The sequence below is a fragment of the Hylobates moloch genome, unplaced genomic scaffold, assembly GCF_009828535.3.
Source record: "Hylobates moloch isolate HMO894 unplaced genomic scaffold, HMol_V3 SCAFFOLD_9, whole genome shotgun sequence".
NCBI classification, from domain to species: domain Eukaryota; kingdom Metazoa; phylum Chordata; class Mammalia; order Primates; family Hylobatidae; genus Hylobates; species Hylobates moloch.
The window spans coordinates 104824064-104850239 of NW_026652284.1; the positions used below are offsets into that span (position 1 = coordinate 104824064).

The following is a 26176-nucleotide window of genomic DNA, read 5'->3' on the forward strand; positions in this document are numbered from 1 at the left end:
ATTATTTCTGCCAAGTTTTAGCTTCTTGGTATGTTCTCATTCTAATTTCTGCCAAGTTGGTCCCCAGGAATGTCTGCTCCACCAATAAGACATACCTTGAAACTGAATGGGAGTTTAGAAAATTTAAGAGACAGTGAACAGAGTATTCCAGGCATTTGAAACAATAGGGAAGTGAGGAGCGCCTCTGCCCGGCCACCCATCGTCTGGGTAGTGAGGAGCGCCTCTGCCCGGCCGCCCCGTCTGGGAAGAAGTGAGGAGCGCCTCTGCCTGGCCGCCCCGTCTGGGAAGAAGTGAGGAGTGCCTCTGCCCGGCCGCCCCGTCTGGGAAGAAGTGAGGAGTGCCTCTGCCCGGCCGCCCCGTCTGGGAAGTGAGGAGCGCCTCTGCCCGGCTGCCCCGTCTGGGATGTGGGGAGCGCCTCTGCCCGACCACCCCATCTGGGAGGTCTACCACGGAGGCCAGAAGCAATGTGGGGGCTGGACGTGGTGGCTCACGCCTGTAGTCCCGGCACTCTGGGAGGCCGAGGCGGGTTGATCACTTCAGGCTAGGAGTTCGAGACCAGCCTGGCCAACATGGCGAAACATATGAAAAATACAACAGACAAACCAACCAACCAACCCAGCGACAACAAAACAGGTCTACCCTGGAGTCATACTCTAATTTTTTCTATTTTCCTCCCTTTCTGATCCTTTATCCCACTTTCTTTTCCTTCCTCTTCCTTCTCCTTCTTGTCAAATAGAGGATTGAGTTATTATCATTGATCCATACAAAGTCCCTCTCTCATTCATTTTCTTTAATTCCCACTCCCCATTTCTATTCCCCGTCTTCCCATGTGCAACCTTCCTAATATGTTTGATACGCATCTTTTTGTTTGTATGTATTTTTAGAAAATGTTTATTGTTTTGTGTGCAAAAAAAAAATTAATAAAAAAAAAAAGAAAAATTACTAAGAGGAAACATCAAAGGTGAGGGAAGATTCTGGGTTTACTCAACTTGATGGATTTTTGCTGAAGGCAGGCCAGAGTGACAGGATATTCTGCTTGGGGATTTGAGATTTGGGATGGGGGAAATGACAGATGAGTCAGGTCTATAGGTCCTGGCTGATGAGGGAAGCAGGTCCTATGTCCCAGTATAGTCTCTGGGTTTATCTGGGCAGACAGAAATGCAGGAAGACTCCTTCAAAAGTCCCTTGACCCAAGTGCAGTGAGACGCGCTTAAAGGCCATGCAGATGTAGACAGTGGTAATCGCAGCTGACCACCCACCATCCTTCCACACTTTGGCATCATCATAGTCTTTTTTTTTTTTTTCTTTTTAAGATGGAGTCTCACCCTATCGCCCAGGCTACAGTGCAGTGGCACAATCTCGGCTCACTGCAACCTCCACCTCCCGGGTTCAAGCAATTCTCCTGTCTCAGCCTCCCAAGTAGCTGGGATTATAGGCGCCCACCACCACACCCAGCTGATTTTTTGTATTTTTAGTAGAGACAGGGTTTTGCCATGTTGGACAGGCTGGTCTTGAACTCCCGACCTCAGGAGCTCCACCCACCTTGGCCTCCCAAAAGGCTGGGATTACAGGCATGAGGCACCATGCCCGGCCAGTCTTGGTAAATTCTTGTACCCTCGCACTGCTGGCCCAGATAGTCACAGCTCACCCGCAACAAATAAGTGAGTCTTTCTGAGCCTCAGTTTTCTCACTAGTAGGGCGGGCATAAACTTTCTCCTTCCAGCAACAAAATGTGGCTCAAAACCAAAAATGAATATGAAAGCATTTTGCAAATTAAAAGTCCTATTAACATGTAACTGGGACCACTGTTATTACAAACACTGTAACATGCCAACAACAAATGGAATTTGAATCAGCTTTAGCCATACTGTCACACCACCTTAAGTGTTTAAGGATCCCGATCCAAGAATGCATTATCAAATAGCCAAATGTGAGTCAGTATGTTTTGAACATTAAGACTCATGATGTAATCATGAAAACAAAGCCGCTCAAAATCCTATTTATTTAATTTATTCAAAATGTTCTTATCTATGTTAAGGGATAGTGAGAAACAAAAACCTTGTATCTGAGAAATGCAAGCACCTTTAAATTATCAGGCCCAGAAAGGCATTTAAAATGTTCACAGCAGTCCAAGCTCACTCCCCTTTGAGCTAAATTACTTCTTGAAGCCACTTGCTATGTGGGCTCTAGACTGACGCCAAGTGGTCCTAAAATGCCATACACCCTACAGTTCAACAATACATTGCCAATCGCTAACCAATGTTATTTCTGGAAACCAATGAGAATCCCTGATTAACAATTTTTGTAACCGCCCCTCCCCCGCTTTTGATTTGTCCTTTAAAAATTTGAGCCTCTCTTTTGTTCTCTGGAGCACTCCCCAGGGCAACTTGGAAGTGTGTCCTGGGCTGCAGTCCTCAACTGCTGTGCTTGAATAAACTCTGTAAACTAGATTCTGACCTTTTTGGTTATTTGAGGTTGACAATAGTATCTTTTAAATTAAAAGTCTTGTATTAGACGTATGCCTATTGGCATGTAAACTCAAACAAAGTAGACAAATACTGTATGAAAACCAATGTCTAGCCAGATCCAGCTAAAGATAGTAAGTAGCTTGAAAAGCTAAGAAAGTAAGAGATACGAGTGGGAGGGAACAACAAAGACAAACAAGGCAAAGTGGAAAATTACTTCTTTCAATTAGGGCAGAAAACTGAAGGATTCATACATTCAGTAGCATGTCACCCTATATAGATCAGTAATGTTTCTTTTTCATTAATTTTCTTCAAATAGCTGGCTTGAAAAGCAGCACCTACTTTATTATTTAAGAGTTCTTCAAATATTGAGTTTTCGTTTTCAAAACAAAGTAAGAGTAGAAAACGGCACTGTTGGTAACCAGGAGAAAACCACAGCTCTTAAGTTGAAGCCTCAGTGTTTGGGTTCACTGAATCGTGTCACATTACTGTTACCTATGATCTAGGGATACAAAGGGACAGCAAATAGGGCACAATTTGTTTTTTTACATATTGCTAGTCTTTAGATATAACCCCGAGTTTATAGCAAATACAGGGGATTAGAGAACAAGCTCAATGACACTACTATTTAGCAAACAGACAAAGCCAGGAGATAGGACTTTCTGTAGGGTGTTGACTTAAAATCATGAGATCTATACATTAGGGAAGAGCTTTATTTCTTATATTGAGGTGCAACTTGCAGGCTGGGAAGCTGAGCCTTAGGCTCAGAACAAAAGCAATCATTTCAAGGGAAGAAGTGGGGAACAGGAGTTTTACACTAAATGGGCTGGCTAACGTACATATTTAACAGGTTATAGGAGGAGTTATGTATATTCATGAAAGGTGGACTCATGCATGTATGATAAGCAAACATACATATTACACAAACCCCATGTTCACTTTGGGGTGGAGACTTAACATTAAAATACAGTAAAATTAAGCTTTATATGTCAAAAGGTGCACAGCCTGAGTAAACCAGCCAGAACTAGTCTGTGACTGGTGGTCATTTGTCAGGAAGGAATGCGCGGTGAAACTAGTCAGCTATCGTGTCGAAACCACAAAAAAGGGGAGTCTGGCTGTGGTGTCAGATGGTTGGCTGAAGTCAGCAGAGGAGTGAGTCTTGTTTCTGTTCCAGGGCTGGTTTCTATTTAACGCTTACAAAAAAAGTGTGGTATTGGTGAGTGAGGAAGGGGGTGTACTGAGGTGTGACCAATCTCTCATCTTATCATGGCTGGAAAACTGAGCTTTCAAAGTTTTCCTTGGCCAAGGTAGTGTCCATCCAGTCAGTCAGGTGGGGCAGGGGGGTGCTTAGAAATTTACTTATTTCATGTTTCCCCATTGTAGCCACGATCTGCTGCAGGCAGCACCAATAGCCAAATCTTTATTTTGTCCCATGTCATTGCCAGGGTGGTGTGGCTACCTGTCCCAGATCCATCCCTACGATAGCCAACTGGACATCCTAGATCAGGCAGGAATACAGAGATGGCAGGCACTCATTAACCTGTAAGGTATAAGAGATATAAGAGCCAAAAGGAATGGCTACCAAATTAACTTGCCTGTAAGTTCTATGCACTGAGCCATCATAATTCTGGTTTTAACAGGGGACTTCTTGCAGTCCTATCATAAGTAATTTAAATGTTAAGAAAGAAAGTATGATGGAGACTATGAATATGACAAACACTTAGCAGCTTGAAAGGGATTTCCCAGGCCAGCTGGAAGCCAACTACATAGATCATTGAGGAGATTAGTAGTTCATAGCTCTTGTAACCATTTAAGCTTGTTTGGATAGTCTCTCTAACAGTGTCTTTTGTTTTTTTGTTTTTTTTTTTGAGACGGAGTCTTGCTCTGTCGCCTAGGCTGGAGTGCAGTGGTGCCATCTCGGCTTGCTACAAGCTTTGCCTCCCAGATTCACGCCATTCTCCTGCCTCGGCCTCCCGAGTAGCTGAGACTACAGGTGCCTGCCGCCACACCCGGCTAATTTTTTGTATTTTTAGTAGAGACGGGGTTTCACCATGTTAGCCAGGATGGTCTCGATCTCCTGACCTTGTGATCTGCCCACCTCAGCCTCCCAGAGTGCTGGGATTACAGGCGTGAGCCACTGCGCCCGGCATCTAACAGTTTCTATTTCACCTGAAGTACTTAATGTAACAGGAGGTACGGGCCAAACAACTCCTTGTTTGGCTAGGAGAAAATCCACAGCAATTTTATTATCTAGTACTACTTGAGCCAAGGAGTTTAGAGACTTTTGTTGAGCTACAAGGCTTTTTGCAGCGTCTGCAGCTACCTTAAGGTGGGAAATTAAAGAAAAATAAAATTTAAAAGATAGAGAAATAAGTTTTCCTGTATTAGACTGACTTGTCCCAGAGGCAGCAACAGGCAAACCCCAGACCCAGGAAAAGTCTTGAAAATAGTATCTAATGTGTTCTGGAGACTCTCCCAGCACTCCCTCAACATAGGGAGAAGAAAAACAAATTTTCCTTTGTTTTATGGTATGAGTTTATAGATTCTTGTTCTCCGTAACTAGTAACTTCAAGTATTCTGTTTTATCTAAGAAGTACAACAAAGGTCACGAGAAGCCTGAGTAGGCCTGAACTACAGCTGCCTGGGCACCAGAGCGAAGGTTATGGGATAAGCCCGTGCCTAGGCAAACCTAGATAACGGGCACCTGGGTTGCTTGGCAACAGTCATGAGCAATCCTGAGTTTGTCCTGCCTCTGTATCCCTGCTTTCACACCACTGTAAGCTTGCTTCAAGCTAGCCCACCCCCTCTTGTGAAGTGTGTATAAAAGTCAAGTGCTGTCTTTGTTTCGGGCTCAGTCTTTGGACCTCAGTCTGCTGGGCCTGAGTGCACTCGATAGAAGATTCTCCTGTTTCAACCCGAGGTCTCTCTCACACTCCTAAATCCCGCAACAATCTGACTAATAGCGGCAGAGACTTTTCAAATCATATCCTTACTGACATAAATCCCAACACTCGGAATTAATATTCCCAGGATGCTTTCATCTGTATCATTTTCATACCCTGCCAACATAGACCTTTTAGTTTAATAATGGAGAGAAAGGGGGTCCTTCTGTAAGTTTGTGTTAAGGATATGGGAGTTTACAAAATATCCCAGCAAGCATGAACCTTCTAACTGTAGGCTGCCGAGACAACAGTGTGCCCAAAGCTGTGCAGGTGGATCAGACCCTATGCCACATACAAACACAGAGCCTGAATGGGGGGCACAAGTGATACTCCTGAGGGTGTCTTAATTAGCAGATGCATTCATGAGGAGTGCTGACATCACCAAACTAAACCACGGGCCATTTCTCTTGCAAGCTTTCCAGAATCCACTCACTTATGTTAAATGTAAATATGGTGGGCACTGTAGGGATATATTTTTAACTTTATTTATCTGATGTAGATGACACTTGTCTATCCAGTAGATCATAGGTCAAGAAGGTCCCATGGTAGGCCGGGTGCAGTGGCTCACGTCTGTAATCCCAGCACTCTGGGAAGCTGAGGCAGGTGGATCACTTGAGGTCAGGAGTTTACGACCAGCCTGGCCAACCAGTGAAATCCAGTCTCTACTAAAAATACAAAAATTAGCTGGGCATGGTGGCAGGTGCCTGTAATCCCAGCTCTTGGGATGCTGAGGCAGGAGAGATCTCACCACTGCACTCCAGCCTGGATAACAGAGGAAAATTCACTCTCAAAAAAACATAAAAAACCCAAAGAACAACAACAACAACAACAAAGAAGGTCCCATGGTAAAGAATGGGTTTCCAATGTTAAAAACACGGGACAAATCAAAACAAGGGGTGACAATATCTGGGCTTTGAAGCAATTGGACCTAGAAAGTCAACAGGAAAAGGGGTTGGTCTGGGTAAGTGGTGACATTAGGGACATCTGAGAAGTCAATGACAGATATTACCCATGGCACATATCTATTATTAATGGATCAGGGAAGTTGTTGGCAAATCCAGCAATCCAATAGGTTTCCTTCTACAGCAACATTTGGGACAGCTTAACTAAAGTGTTATCATGCCATTCTCTGCATTGAGACAAGACAGAGGGACAATCACAGAGAGGGAAAGGGGACAGTACGGGTATGAGAGTAAAAGGAATGGAGGGAACAGCCATTTAACAATTCAGAAAACTGAACCAAGGGAAAAACCATCAATCCCATACAAATCCAAGGGGATTATCTGACAACTTTAGGGACTGTCCTTAAGTAAGAGAACACCTCACTATAGGAACAGAGCAATGATGTCCTCAGGAGTGGAGGGCATAAGCCCTGCTCAGTTCTGATAAAGACAGGAAGAGGAAGCATACGGGTAGCTAAACATTGAAGTCATCTAGTAGAAAGGCATGGATCAAATTCTATTAATTTAGATAGAGGCAAATTATTAAATGAGACCCAGTGTCTTTGAATACAGTCCTGGCCCTGGGTCTCACGAAAGCAGTTTATGTTGACTATTGCCTTTTTCTGGGTCTAAAGATGAGGCTCTGGTTAACTGAAGTCTCGTGTAGAGACTGGCACCAACTTCCAAGATTCAGCAAGGGTTGTTTTCAGATGAGACATGTGCGACCAGGAGTCAATCTCTGTAACTTAGCAGCACAATAGCACCCATCAGTAGGCTGGAGGAAGTATTTTAACTGATGTCTCTTCCATTACTTGTCATCACCAAGCTGGAGGTGGTAATACTGGAGTTTATAGCCTGACGGGAAGCTGTAAAAAGATTCTACAACCTGCAGTGATTGATCTTTATAGCTTTAACAAGCCCCTGGCAATAAGCCTAAAGTTCCCTCCTATAATTGGGCAGGAGAAAATATTTCCTGGTCTAAGTGCACAGACCAACCAATAACAATTTCAAAAGGGGAGAACTGACATTTACTGGTGGGAGTGGACTGCAGAATCAGTAACGCTACTGGGAGAGCTTCAGGCAAGGACAGGTTGAGTTTCTGTAACTCTGCCAGCTGGCTTTCAATGATCCCATTAGACTGTTCAACTAGCCCAGAGGACTGGGGGTAGTAGGCACAGTGAAAGTGCTGTAAAAGGGCAGATTTTAAAAACTTGTTCTAGTATTTGGCAGGTAAAACGAGTGCCTCTGTCGCTGTGGAATTCAGTGGGAACACCCTAGATAGGAATGGTTTTTCTGAAGCAGCATTTTGGCCACCACCATAGCTGTTGCTTGTTTACAGGTGAAAGACCTACCTCAATGAGAATACATGTCAACCATTAGAAGAACAAAATTTAATCTGTGGGATGGTGGTAACTAAATGAAATCAAGTTGTCACATGCTTAAGGGACCCTGGGGAGAGGAAACTGTCCTGGAGGGAGCTTCAGTTCACCTGGGTTATACTGAGGGTAGATATGGCAAAGTTTATATAGCTGAGGGGCAAGAGCTGGAGAGAGCCACCATACAGTACTGTCTACCCTGCTGAGTCATTTTGTCTGGATTCCAATGGGTCAGATTATGTATGAAGGTTGTTTGTCTTTGCAGGGTGCTGGGTAGGACTGGATGTCCATTTGGACCTTCCTGTAATTTTGTCTGGGGATTGCAAGTGCAATTTTGTTTCATCCATTTCCCTCTTCCAGACTCCAAGACTGTCTTTTGTGAAAATGAGTCTGGAAAGGTCTTCAGATGGGGAGGGGAGCAAGGAAGAAGGAAGAGCAAGGAGGGGTGGGGAGGGGGAGGAGGAGGAGGAGTGGGTTGAGTACATGTAACTCCGGAAGGAGCAACTTGCTGGGTGGCAGCTTTAGCTGCTGCATCCACTAGGTGGTTGCCTTCGCTCTCTTCTGTCTTGTCAGAGAAATGTCCCTGGACTATGATAACGGCTAGGGCTCAATGAGCCTGAATGGCATCTAAGAGAAACAAAACAGTCTCTTGTTTTTGTTTTTCTGAGATAGAGTCTTCCTCTGTCGCCCAGGCTGGAGTGCAGTGGTGCGATCTCAGCTCACCGCAACCTCCACCTCCCAGGCTCAAGTGATTCTCTTGTCTCAGCCTCCCACGTAGCTGGGATTACAGGTGCATGCCACCATGTCTGGCTAATTTTTGTGTTTTTCATACAGATGAGGTTTCACCATGTTGGTCAGGCTGGTCTCAAACTCCTGACCTCAAGTGATCCACTTGCCTTGGCTTCCCAAAGTGCTAGGATTACAGGCGTGAGCCACTGCACCCAGCCTAGTCTTTGTTCTTAATAGGTTGTCCAGAGGAAGTAAAAAAATCCTCTGTTTCTAGAGCATGCCAAAATCACGGGCAACTCCAAAGACATACGTGCTGTCTGTATAAATATTAACCGTTTCATCCCTGCCAGTAGGCAAGCCCAAGCGAGGGGATGCTAATTCTGCTTGTTGGGCAGATCAGGCAGTTGGCTGGGGGCCTGATTCAGTGGTTCCCATCAGAGAGACCACCACATAGGCTACATAATGGAAGCCAGCAGAATTTTTGAGAAAGAATCCATTAGTGGGTAAGGGGGTCTCCCTTAAGTCTATATGAGGTGAGAGAAAGGTGTCTGTAAAGACAACGCAGTCTTTGGGTGCTTTAATCTCCTATTAAAGGCAAAACAGGGCTGCGCGCAGTGGCTCATGCCTGTAATCCCTGCACTTTAGGAGGCCAAGGCGGGCAGATTAGGAGGTCAGGAGATCGAGACCGTCCTGGCTAACACGATAAATCCCTGTCTCTACTAAAAATACAAAAAATTAGCCGGGCGTGGTGGCAGGCGCCTGTAGTCCCAGCTACTCGGGAGGCCGAGGCAGGAGAATGGCGTGAATCTGGGAGGCGGAGCTTGCAGTGAGCCGAGATGGTGCCACTGCACTCCAGCCCAGGCAACAGAGTGAGACTCCATCTCAAAAAAAAAAAAAAAAAAAAAAAAAAAAAAGGCAAAACGGTAGCTACATTAAGGAGTTTACGGTAAATTATGGTTAGATTAGAAGAGGAGGAGAAAAGTATCTCATAGGAGGTCAATCAACTGGCTTAAAGATTCTGAGTGGGGGGATGGTGCAAAGGGCCTAAATCGAATGAGAAACATATACAATGAGAGGGGATCACAGGAGTATTTTTTTGGTAGCCTTGATGAGGCCTGAGGGGGTGGCAACTGCCCTCAGTAGAGGAAGGAATGCCTCGTGAAACTGGTCAGCTGTCATGGTGAAACTGCAAAAAAGGAGGGGAGCTGGTCACAATGTCAGGCAGTTGGCTGAAGTCAGCAGAGGAGCAAGTCTTCCAATCTTGGTTTTTCCAGGGCTGGTTTCTGTTTAACTTTTAGGAAAAAAGTCTGATATTGGTTAGTAAGGAAGGAGACCAGGACCAACCCCCCATCTTGTCATGTTTGGAAATCTTAGTTTTTCATGTTTTTCTGGGGTCTACTTGGTCTGCTCAGCCAGTTTAGGGGGCTTAGAATTTTATTTTTATTTCACAGGGACAACCAGCCCAGTTGCTTTGGCAAGTCAGTGACATTAAAAAAAGAAATGTGCGGCTGGGAGCAGTGGCTCATGCCTATAATCCCAGCACTTTGGGAGGCCGAGGCGGGTGGATCACGAGGTCAGGAGATCGAGACCACCCTGGCTAACATGGTGAAACCCCATCTCTACTAAAAATACAAAAAATTAGCTGGGTATGGTGGCGGGCACCTGTAGTCCCAGCTACTTGGGAGGTTGAGGCAGGAGAATGGCGTGAACTTGGGAGGCAGAGCTTGCACTGAGCCCAGATCGCGCCACTACACTCCAGCCCGGGCGACGGAGTGAGACTCCGTCTCAAAAAAAAAAAAGAAATGCGCTAGATCAAGGGGTTGGTAAACTAAGGCCCACAAGCCACTGCCTACTTTTGTTTGCCTCTAAGCTAAGAATGACTTTACATTTCTAAATAGTTGAAGAAAATCAAAAGAGTATTTTGTGACACATCAAAATTATAAGAACTTCAAGTTTCAGTGACCATAAGTTTTACTGGAACATGGCCACACCTATTTACATACTGTCTATCACCTGCTTTTGAATGACAAGGTGTGAGATAGGAAAAAACGCAAACTGCTTTCTCCTACTGTATTCTCATACTCATGATACTCTGAATTTTTTTTTTTTTAAAGTAGAAATGGGGTCTCACTTTGTTGCCCAGGCTGGTCTTGAACTCCCGGGCTCAAGCAGTCCTCCCGCCTTGGCCTCCCAAAGTGCTTGGATTACAGGCGTAAGGATTCACTTCTGATGTCAGGTATGTGTGGGGGTTTCCTCTCCCAACAACCAATTCTCTGACACCAGCTGGGTGACCTACAATTTAACTCAATTCTCACACTATCTACCTGGATATAATATCAGACAGCAGAGGTCAAAGGCTCAGTCCCACAAGACTCTCCCCATTTCAGATACCAATTACAAGCAGTAGGTTCCCAGGTTACCCACAACTTGTCTAACTTGGCTACAATAAGAGGTTCCCACAACCCCCTTTTCAGGTTTGATCATTTGCTAGAGCAGCTCACGGAACTCAGGAAAGCATTTTACTTATTACCCATTCATTATAAACAGATGCAATCCAAAAATGGCCATGTGCAAGAGACACATAGAGACATGTATGGGTTTTTATAGAGGCTTCACCATGTAGGTATGATTGATTAAATCACTGGCCATTAGTGAACAACTCAACCTTCAGTTCCTCTCCCCTTCCCCAGAGGTGGGAGTGGGTGGGAGGGACTGAAACTTCCAACTATCTAATCACATGATTGGTTTTCCTAGGCAAACCCCCATCCTGAGGCTATCCAGGAGCCCCCAATCATCAGTCATCTTAGTAGCATACAAAAAGACACTTAGCACTTAGGAGATTCCAAGGGTTTCAGGAGTTGTGAACAAAGAAATGGGAGCAGAGAACACATATGTATTTATTATTACATCACAGTACACACAAGGGCAGAGTTGAATAGCTGCAATAGAGATCATGTGGCCCTCAAAGTCTAAAATATTTACTATATGGCCCTTTAAAGAAAAAGTTGGCAAACCTCTGCACTTGATTTAAAAACTTAAGGAACAACCAAATGTGTGGCTCTAAATGGGATACTATTTTGGACAGGACCACCAAGGGACATTTTTGGAACAACAGGAAAAATTTGAGTATGATTTTGGTATTAGTTAAGATGAACATTCCCTGAAACGGAAAGGTGGAGACTGTGATTGAAAAAAGCAGAGTACAAAGGAGTAGCCTCAGTATGATCTTATTTTGTTTGGTATGCCTACAGAAGATCTGGAAAGATAGACATGGAGGTGTTATGTGTGATTTGGAGGAACTGTATTAATCTGCTTTTGCATTGCTATAAAGGAATATCTGAGACTGGGTGATTTATAAAGAAAAGAGGTTTATTTGGCTCATGGTTCTGCAGGTTGTATGAGATGCATGACACCAGCATCTGCTTTTGGGAGGATCTCAGGAAGCTTCCAATCCTGGTGGAAAGGGAAGGGGAGCCAGTGTGAACTCATTACCACAGGGAGGCCATCAAGCCTTTCATGAGGGATCCACCCCCATGAGATGGATGGTGGGAAGTGACCCAAACACCTCCCACTGGACCACCTCAACGTTGGAGAGCAAATTTCAACATGAGATTTGGAGAGGACAAATATCTAAACTATATCAGGAATGGAATATGATGTTTTTATTTTCACTGTTGTTTGTATTTTGCATTTTCTTCTTGCACAGATATTTCTCATTTTTTGGTGTACTGTGTAGTCTAAGATCAATGCAGTAGAGATTTTGGCATTTAATAGTTGCAGGTATAAGTATTTTTGAGAGTGGAAGAGTTTGTAAATAACACCCAGGGAATAGAATTCCACTTGTGGAGAAAGAAAAGAGAGTATCAGCTGGGCTAAAGAAATTCTCATGCTGGCCAGTGGCTCCACGTGTAATCCCAGAACTTTGGGAGGCGGAGGTGGAAGGACTGCTTAATGCCAGCAATTCAAGACCAGCCTGAGCAACATAGCAAGACACAGTGGTCTACAAAAAAAAATTAGCCTGGTGTGGTGGTGAGCACCTCTAGTCTCAGCTACTTGGGAGGATGAGGCAGGAAGATCACTTGAGCCTAGGAGGTCAATGCTGGAGCCATGATCTAAGCCGCTGTACTCCAGCCTAGGTGACAGAGCAAGAACCTGTCTCAAAACAAACAAAAACCCCCACTGTTGGGGTATAGTTCTAAGGGGCAGCCACTTGTTATGCAAGTAGAAAAGAGAGAAATGTAGAAAGAATGACAATGGTCAGCTGTCTTAAACCAAAATCTAAGGTAATTTTCATAAAATTGGTTTAATTTTTCATGCAATTGTCCCATGTGAAGCTTGTTCGTGGACCAATCTTCCAGGGATTTAATATGGTGTTTTTCAAAGTATTGTTCAGAACTCATTATTAGGCTAAGAAATTAGTCTAGCGATTCATGGGCAGAATTTTTTAAATGACACAAACTGAAAGATTAAATATCAGAGTAAGTCATATACCAAGGATAGAATGCATAATATGATCTCATTTCTGTTTCAAAAAGGAAAAAAAAACCTTGATATGCTGTATTTTTATGAATCTGTATAACAATCTATTACAAATTAGGGAAGGCTATAAACTTTTAATATGGTTACTTTAGGAGAGTGGGGAGACCATGCAGAAAAAAATTTATTCCAATAAAGTCATCTTCTTTAAGAAGTCTTTTCTTGCTTATTTTATCTGGTGCTAATCCCTTTACTAATTTTCTTATCACCTTAGCACTAAAGCCACTCATTCGTACTTTCCCAAACAGTCATTGTACTACGCCCCTAGGAAAAAAATATAAATGCCATACCAGTATCTGTCTTAAGAGTTTGATCTAGTGGGAAAGGCAGACTCATATTTAATTATAAATAATGTGGTATAAGTTTTAAGGAGTAAGTAGGTAGACAGGCAACAGGATAGTTGGTAGGCAGAGGGAATATTTTGGCCCCAAATTCCCACTCTAAAACCTTGTCAGAGGTAACAAACAGCATGCACAAGTGTTTATAGAGCAGCCCAGGGATGGGCTAGAAAAGTGGGCAGGGCTGGACCATGCTTTGTATGGTGTGAAAGCATTTAGGCTATCCTGAGGAGAGTAAATGAAAGATGTGAAGCAAAAGAAACATTTAGCTGTTTGATTTTTAGATACACCAAAATGGAGTCTACATGGAGAATGGATTTAAGACATTAACTTGAGGCAGGGATTTGGTTGTATAACATAAACACACTTTTAAAAAGTTATGTGGCCTTTCTTTATGGAGTACTTCATGGCTCTTTATTCCATCTCCCTCATCAATTATATCAAAGGTTAGGATGGAAAGGCTAAGACACGGCAATGTCTTATTTGAGAACCCCTCCCCAAACCCCTACTCCAGGCTTTCCCACAGCAATTTCAAAACCTTTTTCCTGGCACTTAACATATTCTCCCCTGCATTTGCTTTTGACTGTACAGTACATAGGCCTTAGGTCTCCAGTCTGAAAACTGCACCACTAGATTTTACAGTTCCACAGGACTTAGCACAACGTCTTTGAAAAAAAAAATACTGCTTAAATAACTCTCAGATCTAAATGTATAATCCTAATCTCTTGATTGCCAGACCACATTCTCAACTGCCCAGATATCTCTACCTGGATGTCCTATAATTATCTCAAACTTAACCTAATCCAAATGGACCTGGGTACCTCTCCTCACCGCCAAACTAGTCATGCTTCCATTTCATATTTAAGTATTTTTCCAAACCCTGAGTCATCTTTGTTCACTCTCTACTACCGGCCATGAACACTGAGCTGCTAAATGCTGCACACATCTCTTCCATTTCTCTCTCTTTTCCATTACCCTAGTTTAAGCTCTTGAAATGCTTCCCTACCTCTCCCTATTTCCCACAAAACCTACATAATAGCTATCAGGATTACCTTGCTAAAGCAGAGGTGTGATCACTGTCATTTCCCACCTTCAAGTAGCTGGAAACCCCACAAAGATGAGGATCATGCCCATTTAAATCCCGGCAGCATTCTCCCTCTCTTGTTCTACTGATGCTGACTGGATCATTGTACTTGCCAAGTACAGTTTGTTTTTCTCCCCACTACTTGTGTTTTCTAGTTTCTCCACCAGATGGTGACGACAGAACAACTGGGAAATTTGTGCCCTCTGTTCCTAGGCCAGTGCCAGGCCCACATGAGGCGCTCACTAACTATGATATGAACGAATGAATGGTTGAGTGAATTGGTCCCCAGAATCGGTCATCCTCTCCGCCGAGGTAGAGGGGAAGGGCCGGGAGGTGCACGTGGGATGAATGGAAACAGTGATTGGCCTTCTTGGAGTTTTCTTTTTAAAAAACTGAATACATTACAGATGTTAAAAAGAGCACAAAAATCATAACTGTACGGCTTGCTAATTTTTACAAATAAATACACTCTCGTGAATCCAGAACCTAGATCAAGAACCAGAACATTACCAGCACCCAGAAACCTCCCCGCGCCCTCTTCCACTGAGCGGCCCTTTCAACTCTTACAAAGCCGGAGGGCGCAATTCCTGGGTCCTGTGACCTTGGTGACCGACGCCAGGGACAAGTCAGAAAGACCCAAGGGCGTGGAAAACGCTCCTCTTACCGATAAACTTGAAGCGACTCATGACCGCACATATGGGACCTCCCCGGCGGAAGCGGAAGTGGCCGCCGGCAGCTCCGCCCTTCCGGCTGGCCCCGCTCCGTCACCTGCTGCAGGCGTACGGTTTCCCGGTTCTCCCCGCGGCCGGGGAAGGTCAGCGCAGTCATGGCGTTCTTGGCGTCGGGGGCCTACCTGACCCATCAGCAAAAGGTGTTGCGGCTTTATAAACGGGCGCTACGCCACCTCGAGTCGTGGTGCGTCCACAGGTAAGGGATGGGTACCCAGGACTCGGGGAGGTGACCCTGGGGGCCCCATGGAGGTGGAGAGGCCACCGGCTACCTGGAGGTTCAAGGACTTCGGGAATGGAATTGGAAGGTGGCCTCTCGCTCCACAGAATCCTATGGTAGACTCGGGTTCTAATCCAGGCTTCGCCACCCGTGGCCGGGAGACCTTGTAAAGTTGCTTATCGGGTCTGGGCCTCAGCTTTTTGTTTAGTAAAACGGACGCAGGACATCGCAGAGGGTCGCAGGAAAATTAAGTGAAATAAAAGAATGTGCCTAAACTTGTAATTGTCATGGGTCCAGCGCTCGCTAAATCGTTTTCTTCACGACCTTCTCCTTTCCAATATTAACAGCAATAAGCTATGCATTATTTTCTTTAGTCTGCAAAACTCTGGGAGTTAGGAATTATCTTAAGCTTATTTTATAGATAAGGAGATAAGCCCAGCTAGTAACTTGCGCAAGGTGATAGAGTTTGTAAGTGAGCCAGGGTTAAAATTTAGGTCTTCCTCCAAAGCATCATCATTCTCCCACCCCTCCCATTAGCTTTTCTCTTTTTAGCTTCATCTAGTCCTTTTCATTACCTTTACCTCTTTTTCACCTCTTACATAATTCTCTTTCCACCTCTATCCGTCTGAGACTAGTCTTAGAACATAGTGTTAAAATGTGTAGATTTTAATAACCTAAATTCAGTGCAGGGTGGGCTAACAACCCAAGATGTGTGAGTGCCAGGCCTCCACTCCAGTCTTACGACTCCCCAAACCTAGTTTTATAAGAAGGGCTTCTGGGAAAAAAACTCTATGGAAAATGGAGTGGGCCTGGAAGAATTGCAGAGGGTATCCTCGAAGCCCAGATTGCATATATGTGACTATTAGAAAATCACTGACATACTTCTCTTGATTTGGCAGGAAGATGGCCAAGTACAATGTGATGGGATTGTTCTTCCTTGAGTTTTCCTTATTTATTTATTTATTTGACAGAATTTGCAATTCAGATTCTATGCTCTATGCTAAATATATAAATGTTAGTAAATCCATTTTTGAGCTGCAGCAGCTCATGGATTAGTGGGGAAAATAGACATGTAAACAAATCGATGATGAAGGAAGTTGAGCCATCAAGGATTCAGGTATCCCAACACAAATGATAAATGTTTGAGGTGATGAATATCCAAATTACCCTGATTTGATCATTATACATTATATGGATGTATTAAAATATCACATGTACCCCGTAAATAGGTACAATAATTATGTGTCAAAAAAAATTAAACATGAAAAAAAGAATTCAAGCAATACTGAACTATAGCTGGGAATACTAAAGTCCATAGTCCTAGAGGAAAATGATATAAACTAGCTACTATGACAGCTATGGCTCAGCATTTTTTAGATCGGACATTCTTTCTCAATCCTTGCCTTAATTTCTTCCTCCATTTGCCCTCATTGTGCTGTTCTCTGTGGTTCCATCCTAGGCTTACTGTGTTGCTGTATGTACTCGGGCAGCCTCATTTAGTGCTGTCACCACCTGCACTCATTTGTCTCTAGAGCTTTAGTTAAAATTGCTTGTTAGATCACCGACTGTTGGCTGGGCATGATGGCTCACGCCTGTAATCCCAGTACTTTGGGAGGCTGAGGCGGGTGGATCACCTGAGGTCAGGAGTTCGAGAACAGCCCGGCCTACATGTGAAACCGCGTCTCTACTAAAAATACAAAAATTAGCCAGGCGTGGTGGTGGGTGCCTGTAATCCCAGCTACTCACAAGGCTGAGGCAGAAGAACCGCTTGAACCTGGGAGGCAGAGGCTGCAGTGAGCTGAGATCGCCCCATTGCACTCCAGCCTGGGCGACAAGAGTGAAACTTTGTCTCAAAAAATAATAATAAAAAAAAATTGAAAAGATCACCAACCGTTCTCTCAAACTCAATTTATCTAAATTCTTTGAAATCAAACTTGTTTTCCTATCACTCCCCATTCTGACTCTTTTCCCAAATTCCCTGCCTCCGCTAATGGTATTATTAGTAATTCAGTTACTGAGCTTTAAATCTCAGAATTGTTCTCAAGTATTTGCTCCTTATTCCTTTGCCAGTAACACACATACTCATACACCACGTATAATTAGACACTGGTTTTTGTAAATTCTCTTTCCAGTATGATATTAGTAACTGACATTATTGAACACTTGGGAAGTACCAGGCACTTTTTAAAGTTTGTTTATCTTATTGAATGTTTATGACAACCTCAAGATATACACACTGTTATTACCACTATTTTACAGAGGAGGAACCCGTGGCCTAGAAGACTTTTTTTGTTGTTGTTGTTAGACGGAGTTTCGCTTATGTTGCCCAGGCTGGAGTGCAATGGCTCGATCTTGGCTCACCGCAACTTCCGTCTCCCAGGTTCAAGCAATTCTCCTGCCTCAGCCTCCCGAGTAGCTGGGATTACAGGCATGCGCCACCACGCCTGGCTAATTTTTGTATTTTTAGCAGAGACGGGGTTTCGCCATGTTGGCCAGGCTGGTCTTGAACTCCTGACCTCAGGTGACCCATCCACCTCAGCCTCCCAAAGTGCTGGGATTACAGGCATGAGCCACCGTACCCAGCCTTTTTGTTGTTGTTGTTGTTTTGTTTTTTTGAGATGAAGTCTCACTCTTGTCCCCCAGGCTGGAGTGCAATGGCGCAATCTCGGCTCACTGCAACTTCCGCCTCCCGGGTTCAAGCTATTCTCTTGCCTTGGCCCCCAGAGTAGCTGGGATTACAGGTGCCTGCCACCATGCCTGGCTAGTTTTTGTATTTTTAGTTGAGACGAGATTTCACCATGTTGGCCAGGCTGGTCTAGAACTCCTGACCTCAGGTGATCCACCTGCCTCGGCCTCCCAAAGTGCTGGGATTACAGGCGTGAGCCGCCATGCCTGGCCTCATTTTTGTATTTTTAGTAGAGACGGGGTTTCTCCATGTTGGTCAGGCTTGTCTTGAACTCCAGACCTCAGGTGATCCACACGCCTTGGACTCCCAATGTGCTGGGATTACAGGCATGAGCCACCACACCTGGCCAGAAGACATTAACTTACCCCAGGTTACACAGCTAGTAGTGGCAGAGCTAAGATTCAGGCCCATACAGTCTGACTGGAGAGCCTGTTCTCCTAACTTGGAAGTCTACATGTCTCTCCTGTCTCCTGTCACCATCACAGCTCCCTACTTTCAGGCCCTCATCAGCTGTGTCCTAGATTATTGTCAAAACCTCCTAACTGATCTTTGCCCAGTTTCTTTAGAACTTGACTTTAACTTGCGTAAGTTTATGCAGCTAGTGTCAGAGTCAGGATACAAACCTAGCTCTATATGAGCTAAGCAATACTGTTTCTGCCAAGTAACACCTTTCTTATTCATCTTTGTATCTCCAGAATTTAGCATAGTGACTAGCACAAGATAGAAGGAAATGGAAGTTGTCATTCGATGAATGTTGAATGATCCTACAGAGGTTATAGCTTTTCTCTTGCGAATGCTCTTTTCTTTTTTTTTGTTTAAATCCTCTTTCCATTGTTGGATGTAAGAGGAGAAAAATGGTTAGGGTATATATTTAATACAGTATTTTTTTTGCTGCTGTTTGGTGGGCTGTAGAGGAAGCAGCCATGATGATAGGCTGCTCCATTGGGAGGGTTGGGGGAGGTCCACTGCCCATCCAGAAGGTATCAGAAGTGCAGCCTCCTGTCAGACAGCAACCACATGAGTAGGTAACATTTCTAATCTTCAAAATCATTTTGGTTTAAGAGACAAATACCGATACTTTGCTTGTTTGATGAGAGCCCGGTTTGAAGAACATAAGAATGAAAAGGATATGGCAAAGGCCACCCAGCTGCTGAAGGAGGCTGAGGAAGAATTCTGGTACCGTCAGCATCCACAGCCATACATCTTCCCTGACTCTCCTGGGGGCACCTCCTATGAGAGATACGATTGCTACAAGGTAGGTGAGAATTATAGTGATGACTGCCTTCTGAGAAATAGACTTTGTTTCTTCAGTCCCAAACCTCAGCCTTAGAAATCACTTGCCCTTCAAGGGGTAGGTAGGAGACTTATTTCCTGACAGTTGTCAGATGCAGGCCTACCTCATTTTATTGCATTTTGTTTTATTGTGCTTGGCAGATATTGTATTTTTACAGATTGAAGGTTTGTGGCAACCCCGTGCTGAGCAAGTCTATGGGCACCATTTTTCCAACAGCATGTGCTCACTTCCTGTCTCTGTTTCTCAGTTTGGCAATTCTTGCAATATTTCAAACTTTTTTTATTATTACTGTATCTACACACAGTTGTGGTGAACTGTGATCAGTCACCTTTGATGTTACTATTGTCATTGTTTTGGGGCACAAAAAAAACATGCCCATATAAGACAGCAGACTTAATCGATAAATGTGTGTGTGCTGACTGTTTCACCGACCAATAGTTCCTCTGCCTCTATCCCTCTCCTCAGGGTTCCCTATTCCCTAAGACGCAGCAACACTGAAGTTAGAACAATTAACGACCGTACCATAGCCTCTAAGTGTTCAAGTGAAAGGAAGAGTTACATGTCTCTCACTTTAAATCCGTTGCACATCTCTTACTTTAAATCAAAAGCTAGAAATGATTAAGCTTGGTGAGGAAGGCATGTTGAAAGCCAAGGTGGGTAGAAAGCTAGGCCTTTTCTGCTGGTTAGCCAAGTTGTGAATGCAAAGGAAATTAAAGGTTTTTTAAGGAAATTAAAGGTGCTGCTCCAGTAAGCACACAAATGATAAGTGAAACAGTCTTATTGCTGATATGGAGAAAGTCTTAGTGGTTGGGACAAAAGATCAAACCAGCCACGACATTCCCTTAAGCCAAAGCCTAATCCAGAGCAAGTCTTTAACTATTCATTTCTATGAAGGCTGAGAGAGATGAGGAAGCTGCAGAAAAAAAAGTTGGAAGCTAGGAGAGGTTGGTCCATGAGGTTTAAGGAAAAAAGCCATCTCTGTAACACAGATGTGCAAGGTGAAGCCACAAGTGCTGATGGAAAAGCTGCAGCAAATTATTACACAAAATCTGGCTAAGATAGTTGATGAAGGTAGCTATACTCAACAACAGATTTTCAGTGGAGATGAAGTAGCCTTTTTTTTGGAATAAGATACCATCTAGAACTTGCATACCTTGAGAGAAGTCAATGCTTGGCTTCAAAAGTTCAAGGACAGGCTGACTCTCTTGTTAGGGGCTAATGCAGCTGGTGGTTTTAAGTTGAAGCCATTGTTCATTTGCCATTCTGAAAATCCTGGGGCCCTTAAGAATTATGCTAAACCTACTCTGCCTGTGCCCTAGAAATGCAATAACAAAGCCTGAATTACAGCAAATCTATATACAACATGGTTTACTGAATCTTTTAAGCCCATTGTTGAGACGTGCTACCATGTCAGCTAACACAACATCCATTCTGCAGCTCATGGATCATGGAGTAATTTCCACTTGCAAGTTTTGTTATTTAAGAAATATATTTTGCATAGTTATAGTTGCCATAGATAGCGATTCCTCTGATGGATTTGGGCAAAGTAAAATTTTCTGGAAAGAATTCACCATTCTAAATGCCATTAAGGATATTTATGATTCATGGGAAGAGATCAAAATGTCAGCTTTAACGGGGTTGGAAGAAGTTGATTCCAACCGTTGTGGATGATTTTGAAGGGCTCAAGACTTCAGCAGAAGAAATAACTGCAGAACTTGTGGAAATAGCAAGAGAGAATCTAGCAAGAGGATCAGAATAGAAGTTGATCCTGAGGATATGACTGAATTGCTGTAATCTCATGATAAATCTTGAGCAGATGAAGAGTTGCTTCTTATGGATGAATAAGAAAGTGGTTTCTTGAGATGGAGTCTCCTGGTGAAGATTTTGTGAACATTGATGATAACAAAGGACTTCGCATAGTACATCAACTTAGTTGATTAAGCAGCAGCAGGGTTTGAGAGGATTGACTCCAATTTTGCAAGAAGTTCTTCTGTGGGTAAAATGCTATCAAATGGCATCATATGCTATAGAAGTGTTTGGTGAAAGGAAGAGTCAGTTGATGTGGCAAACCTCGTTATTTTAGGCAATTGCCAAAGCCACTCCAGCCTTTGGCAATCATCACCCTGATTAGTCACCAGCTGTCAACATTGATACAATACTCTCCACCAGTAAAAAGATTGATTTTCTGATGGCTCAGATGATTGTTGGCAGTTTTTATCAATAACGTATTGCTTTTGTTTTTGTTTTGGAGACGGTCTCCCTCTGTTGCCCAGGCTGGAGTGCATGAACATAGCTCACTGCAGCCTGGACCCCCTGGGCTCAAGCAATCCTCCTGTCCTAGCCAACCAAGTAGCTAAGAAAACAGGTGCACACCACCACACCTAGCTAATTTATTTTATTTTTTGTAGAGATGGAATCTTGCTATGTTGTCCAGGCTGGTCTCGAACTCCTACCCTCATAGAATCTTCCTACCTCAGCCTTCAAAGGGCTGGGACTAAAGGCAGGAGCCACCTCACCCAACCAATAATGTATTTTTAAATTATGTCCTTTTTTTTTTTTTTTTTGAGACAGAGTTTTGCCCATGCTGGAGTGCAATGGCACAATCTCGGCTCACTGCAACCTCCACCTCCCAGGTTCAAGCGATTCTCCTGCCTCAGCCTCCCAAGTAGCTGGGATTACAGGCATGCACCATTACGCCTGGCTAATTTTGTATTTTTAGTAGAGACAGGGTTTCTCCATGTTGGTCAGGCTGGTCTCGAACTCCTGACCTCAGGTGATCTGCCTGCCTCAGCCTCCCAAAGTGCTGGGATTACAGGCGTGACCCACTGCACCCGGCCTAAATTATGTACATTTTTTATGTATATTATGTGAGGTTTGCCACATCAATTGACTTTTCCTTTCAATAGCATTTTACCCACAGAAGAACTTCTTTCAAAATGGGAATGAATCCTCTCAAACCCTGCCACTGATTTATCAACTAAGTTGATGTACTGTTCAAAGTCCTTTGTTATATCATTTAATCAATATTCACAAAATCTTTACCAGGAGGACTCCATCTCAACAGATATCATAATGCTGTTGGACACTTTATAGTATAGTATAAACAAAACTTTTATATGCACTGGGAAACCAAAAACATTTTGTGACTTGCTTTATTGTGATATTTGCTGTATTGCAGCGGTCTGGAACCAAACCTGCAGTATCTCTAAGGTGTGCCTGTACTGTTTTTTAGGTGTCAGTTTTCTCTCTCTGAGACGTCATCAAGACTTTTCTTTCTACATTCAGATTTAAGGTCGTACAGTCTACTTTTCGCTATAACAGAGTTCATTTTAGACTTTAAAGTTAACCCACTTGGATTGGTGCTTAATATTTCTGAGATACTCTAAGAGTTCCAGGTAAGATAAGACTACTTTGGATATTTAGAGAAAGCAGGTAGGGGAGGAATGAAGCCAGTTCTCCGTGGACTGATGATGGTGCTATTTTTCAGCACCGTCTTTGACTCTAAGGCATTTTCCTTTATCTTTGGTTCCTACTTATCCTCTGCTGTTCCTTGCTTAGAGTTAGAAACAGTCTGTTAGTTGCAGTGGTTATAAAAATGTACCTTGATCTTTGTCTTACGTCTCTTGAGCAGGCCCTGTCAGGGATAGGTAAATGTGTCCTGTGGATTGATACCATGATTTCCTCTCCTGACAGGTCCCAGAATGGTGCTTAGATGACTGGCATCCTTCTGAGAAGGCAATGTATCCTGATTACTTTGCCAAGAGAGAACAGTGGAAGAAACTGCGGAGGGAAAGCTGGGAACGAGAGGTGCGTTCTACTTGTACTTCGTTATTCCTTAGCTATGTAGGTGGAGTGAAGTTTTGCTCCCCACATGCAGAAGTCCAGATTCCAGCCATGACAGTTACTCTGGGCCCTTGCTTCTCAGATATACTTTAGTATCTAAGTGTATCAATTTAACATTTATAACCACCTTACAAGTAAGTTAAAGTGCATTCCCTGGTCTTTTTGGGTTTGTCTTTGATTTTGCTTCAGATCTCCTTCTCTTTAGTCCTTTGCCTGACTTTTTTGCCTTCTTGCTATACTTTCCCTTAACCTGCCTCTCCACTACTGTCTTAGGCATTTTTCAGTCATGTTAGGATGGTCAGTTACATTTTTGAAAGCTCAATCTTGCTGTAGTGTGAAGAATATATTGGAGAGGGGAAGAGGGGAAGCAGAGAGACCCTTCTAGGATTGTTGCAGAAGTTTAGTCAAAAGGTTGTCATGACTAACACTAGGGTGGATGAAGTGGATATGGAAGGAAATTGACTCAGGACATCATTTGGAGGGATGGGACGACTGACTGGATGTTCAGCGTGGGCGAGGGACAGGGAGGAATCAAGAATGGTTTCTGGGGCAGGGTGCAGTGGCTCACACCTATAATCCCAGCACTTTGGGAGGCCAAAGTGGGTGATAGCTTGAGGTCAGGAGTTCATAACAACCAGCCTGACGAACATGGTGAAACCCCATCTCTACTAAAAATACAAATAATTAGCCGGGCGTGGGGGTGTGCACCTGTAATCCCAGCTACTTGGGAGGCTGAGGCAAGAGAGTTGCTTGAAGGAGGTGGAGGTTGCAGTGAGCTGAGATCGCGCCACTGCATTCCAGCCTGGGCGACAGAGCAAGACTCCCATCTCAAAAAAAAAAAAAAAAAAAAAAGAGAATGGTTTCTGGGTTTTAAGCTTTAACATCTGGAGTTTGGTGATGTTTACTGAGATAGGGAAGATTGGGGAAGGGGGCACAGGTGTCAGAGCAGCAATCGAGAATTCATTTTGGAAGTGTGAAGTTTTGAGAATCCTGTGAGACATCAAGTGCAGATATCAGAAGCCAACTTCAGATGTGGAAATCTGGAACTCCCAGGAGAGATTTGACCTAGAAACAGAAACTTGGGAGTTTTCAGTTTTAAAAGCCATGGAGAGATGTATGGAATCCTTAGGAGAGAGTATAGAGAAAGAAGAAAAGGAGAAAGGATTCTTTGTCCATTATAATTGGGCAAAAGATTGTATATAAATACATTTGGGTTAGAAGTTTTGAAGATGACAGACTTGTGTGATAGCTTCTTTTTTTTAGTGAAATAAGAGGAAAAGCCCAGAACAAGTGGGCGCAGCATATTTGGAGAATGTGGACAAGGTGTGATAGTCATGAGGCGAGGAAGAGCTTGCTGGAGAGCAGTAGGATGGCCAGGTGGCAAAGGCCCATTTGAGGTTGGGAATAATTAGAGAGTAATGACTCCAATTTGCTCCCATATCTTTTTTCTCTTTAGCAATACTAAGCTGTGTGAGCACAGGCCTGAGGGTATATGGTTCGGTTTGTCTGTTGCTCAGAGAGTGACAAGGGACTTGAGGTTATTCGAAAGGAAGCTATTGTCATGATGGAATCTAAGCTGGATTTAAAAAAAACAAAGTCAAGCCAGTGGGGGCAGATGCAGAGAGGGAAGGCCAAGTTGGGAGCATCTGTGAATTTGTATTCTGAGTTTCAAGGAGGCATTTAAACAAATGAGTGGGAAAGGGAGAGTGTGGTTGGATAGTGGGATATTTGAATTCATGATTTGGAAGTTGTGCTGGTTCTGGTGATAACACTGAGGATATTGACCTTTGGAAATGTTTGGCCAAGGGGGACCCAAAGGAAGGGCACTGTGGCCAAAGGGGGCAGTGTTTTGTCAGAAATGTCTCACCGTTTAGAAGCTTGAAGGATACGCATGGTGAGCCGCAGGTTCATTCTGCAATTGATCACTTGGATAACATCAAACAATTCCTCCTTTACATATTCCATCACTTCAACATTATTAAGCAGCACATGTGACTGGAGACCCAGGGCAGCCACAATCCAGAATGGGTTATCCTCTGTTAGGACATTTATCTTGGCCATAACTAGAACTGGAGGTAGCAGGGCAGCATTTGGCAGAACTGGGCATATTTTTACATGTGATTTTGTGATTTTTGTTCTTGGTTGCTAGGAAGGGGGCTTAGAATTAACATCCCTAACATATTATGAACTGAGGTTTCTTAATGATGCTTTTGGAGAACACTTAGCTGAGACACAACAATAAATGTTTTTCTGGTCAGTGGGTGGGGGACTGTGACAAGGAGAATTGGAATGATAGTTGTCATGTTTTTGTCTACAGAATAAGAGGAGGTCCAGATAATGAGGTGATGAAAAGGGGTGAGGGGAAGAATAGGAGGGGTAGGCTTTGCTATTTAAAAGAATGGGAAAACCCTTAAGAAGACTTTTCTAAAAGTGTGGATATGAAAATAAAGCAGGTATATGTAAAAAACACTTTTCAATATTGTGATCAGATAGTGTGTGATGTCAGTGACACACCGTAGACATAAAGCTGACCCTTCACTGCAACAGACAGATTTTTATAGTCAATTAGATTCCTTTGGTAATGATTCCTTCCTTGCCTCCTTCTAGGTTAAGCAGCTGCAGGAGGAAACGCCACCTGGTGGTCCTTTAACTGAAGCTTTGCCCCCTGCCCGAAAGGAAGGTGATTTGCCCCCACTGTGGTGGTATATTGTGACCAGACCCCGGGAGCGGCCCATGTAGAGAGATAGAGAGAGAGACCTCATCTTTCATTCTTGCAAGTGAAATACGTTACAGAACATGCACTTGCCCTAATAAAAAATCAGTGAAATGGTCTCTGGTATGACTGACGTTCTTCTAAGAATTACTGTGATGCCAAGTGACTGTGCCACTGTCATTGTTTTATCAATTGTGCATGTAAAGAAAATGACGGGACATGTAGTCAGTCAGCTGTGTTCTCTGCAATAAATCACTGATAGCACATGTTACCAGCAAGGA

At 43.6% G+C, this 26176-nt stretch overlaps 2 protein-coding genes across 6 annotated transcripts in view; one reads left to right on the forward strand and one right to left on the reverse strand.

Annotated features, from left to right (window-relative positions):
• The window catches only part of TATDN1 (TatD DNase domain containing 1), a 61660-nt gene extending 46472 nt beyond the window's left edge, over positions 1-15188 (reverse strand). For 3 of the 4 annotated variants that reach the window (XM_032760394.2, XM_058443921.1, XM_032760393.2), the window contains exon 1: positions 15076-15188. In XM_032760394.2, the coding sequence (XP_032616285.1) occupies positions 15076-15097 (22 nt within the window). In that variant the 5' untranslated portion in view covers positions 15098-15188. Of the gene's footprint in view, positions 1-14978; positions 15045-15075 lie in introns of those variants that run through there. The other variant, XM_032760395.2, reaches the window with a different exon arrangement.
• Positions 15160-26014, forward strand: NDUFB9 (NADH:ubiquinone oxidoreductase subunit B9). Of its 2 annotated transcripts, XM_058443922.1 has the most exons (5): positions 15200-15338; positions 18741-18817; positions 19108-19300; positions 23033-23146; positions 25790-26014. In XM_058443922.1, the coding sequence occupies exons 2-5, from the start codon at positions 18804-18806 to the stop codon at positions 25919-25921; spliced, it is 453 nt and encodes a 150-aa protein (XP_058299905.1). In that variant the 5' UTR covers positions 15200-15338; positions 18741-18803; the 3' UTR covers positions 25922-26014. The 2 variants fall into 2 exon arrangements, with proteins under 2 accessions (XP_032616294.1, XP_058299905.1); XM_032760403.2 differs by lacking the exon at positions 18741-18817 and having other exon boundaries at positions 15160-15338.
• Positions 26015-26176: the final 162 nt, after the last annotated feature.

Coding starts and splice junctions, on each gene's coding strand:
- NDUFB9 (XM_032760403.2), top strand. CDS start 15,238: ATGGCGTTCTTGGCGTCGGGGGCCTACCTGACCCATCAGCAAAAGGTG. Junction 15,339..19,107: donor GAGTCGTGGTGCGTCCACAG/GTAAGGGATGGG, acceptor TTTTGGTTTAAG/AGACAAATACCGATACTTTG. Junction 23,147..25,789: donor GGGAAAGCTGGGAACGAGAG/GTGCGTTCTACT, acceptor GCCTCCTTCTAG/GTTAAGCAGCTGCAGGAGGA.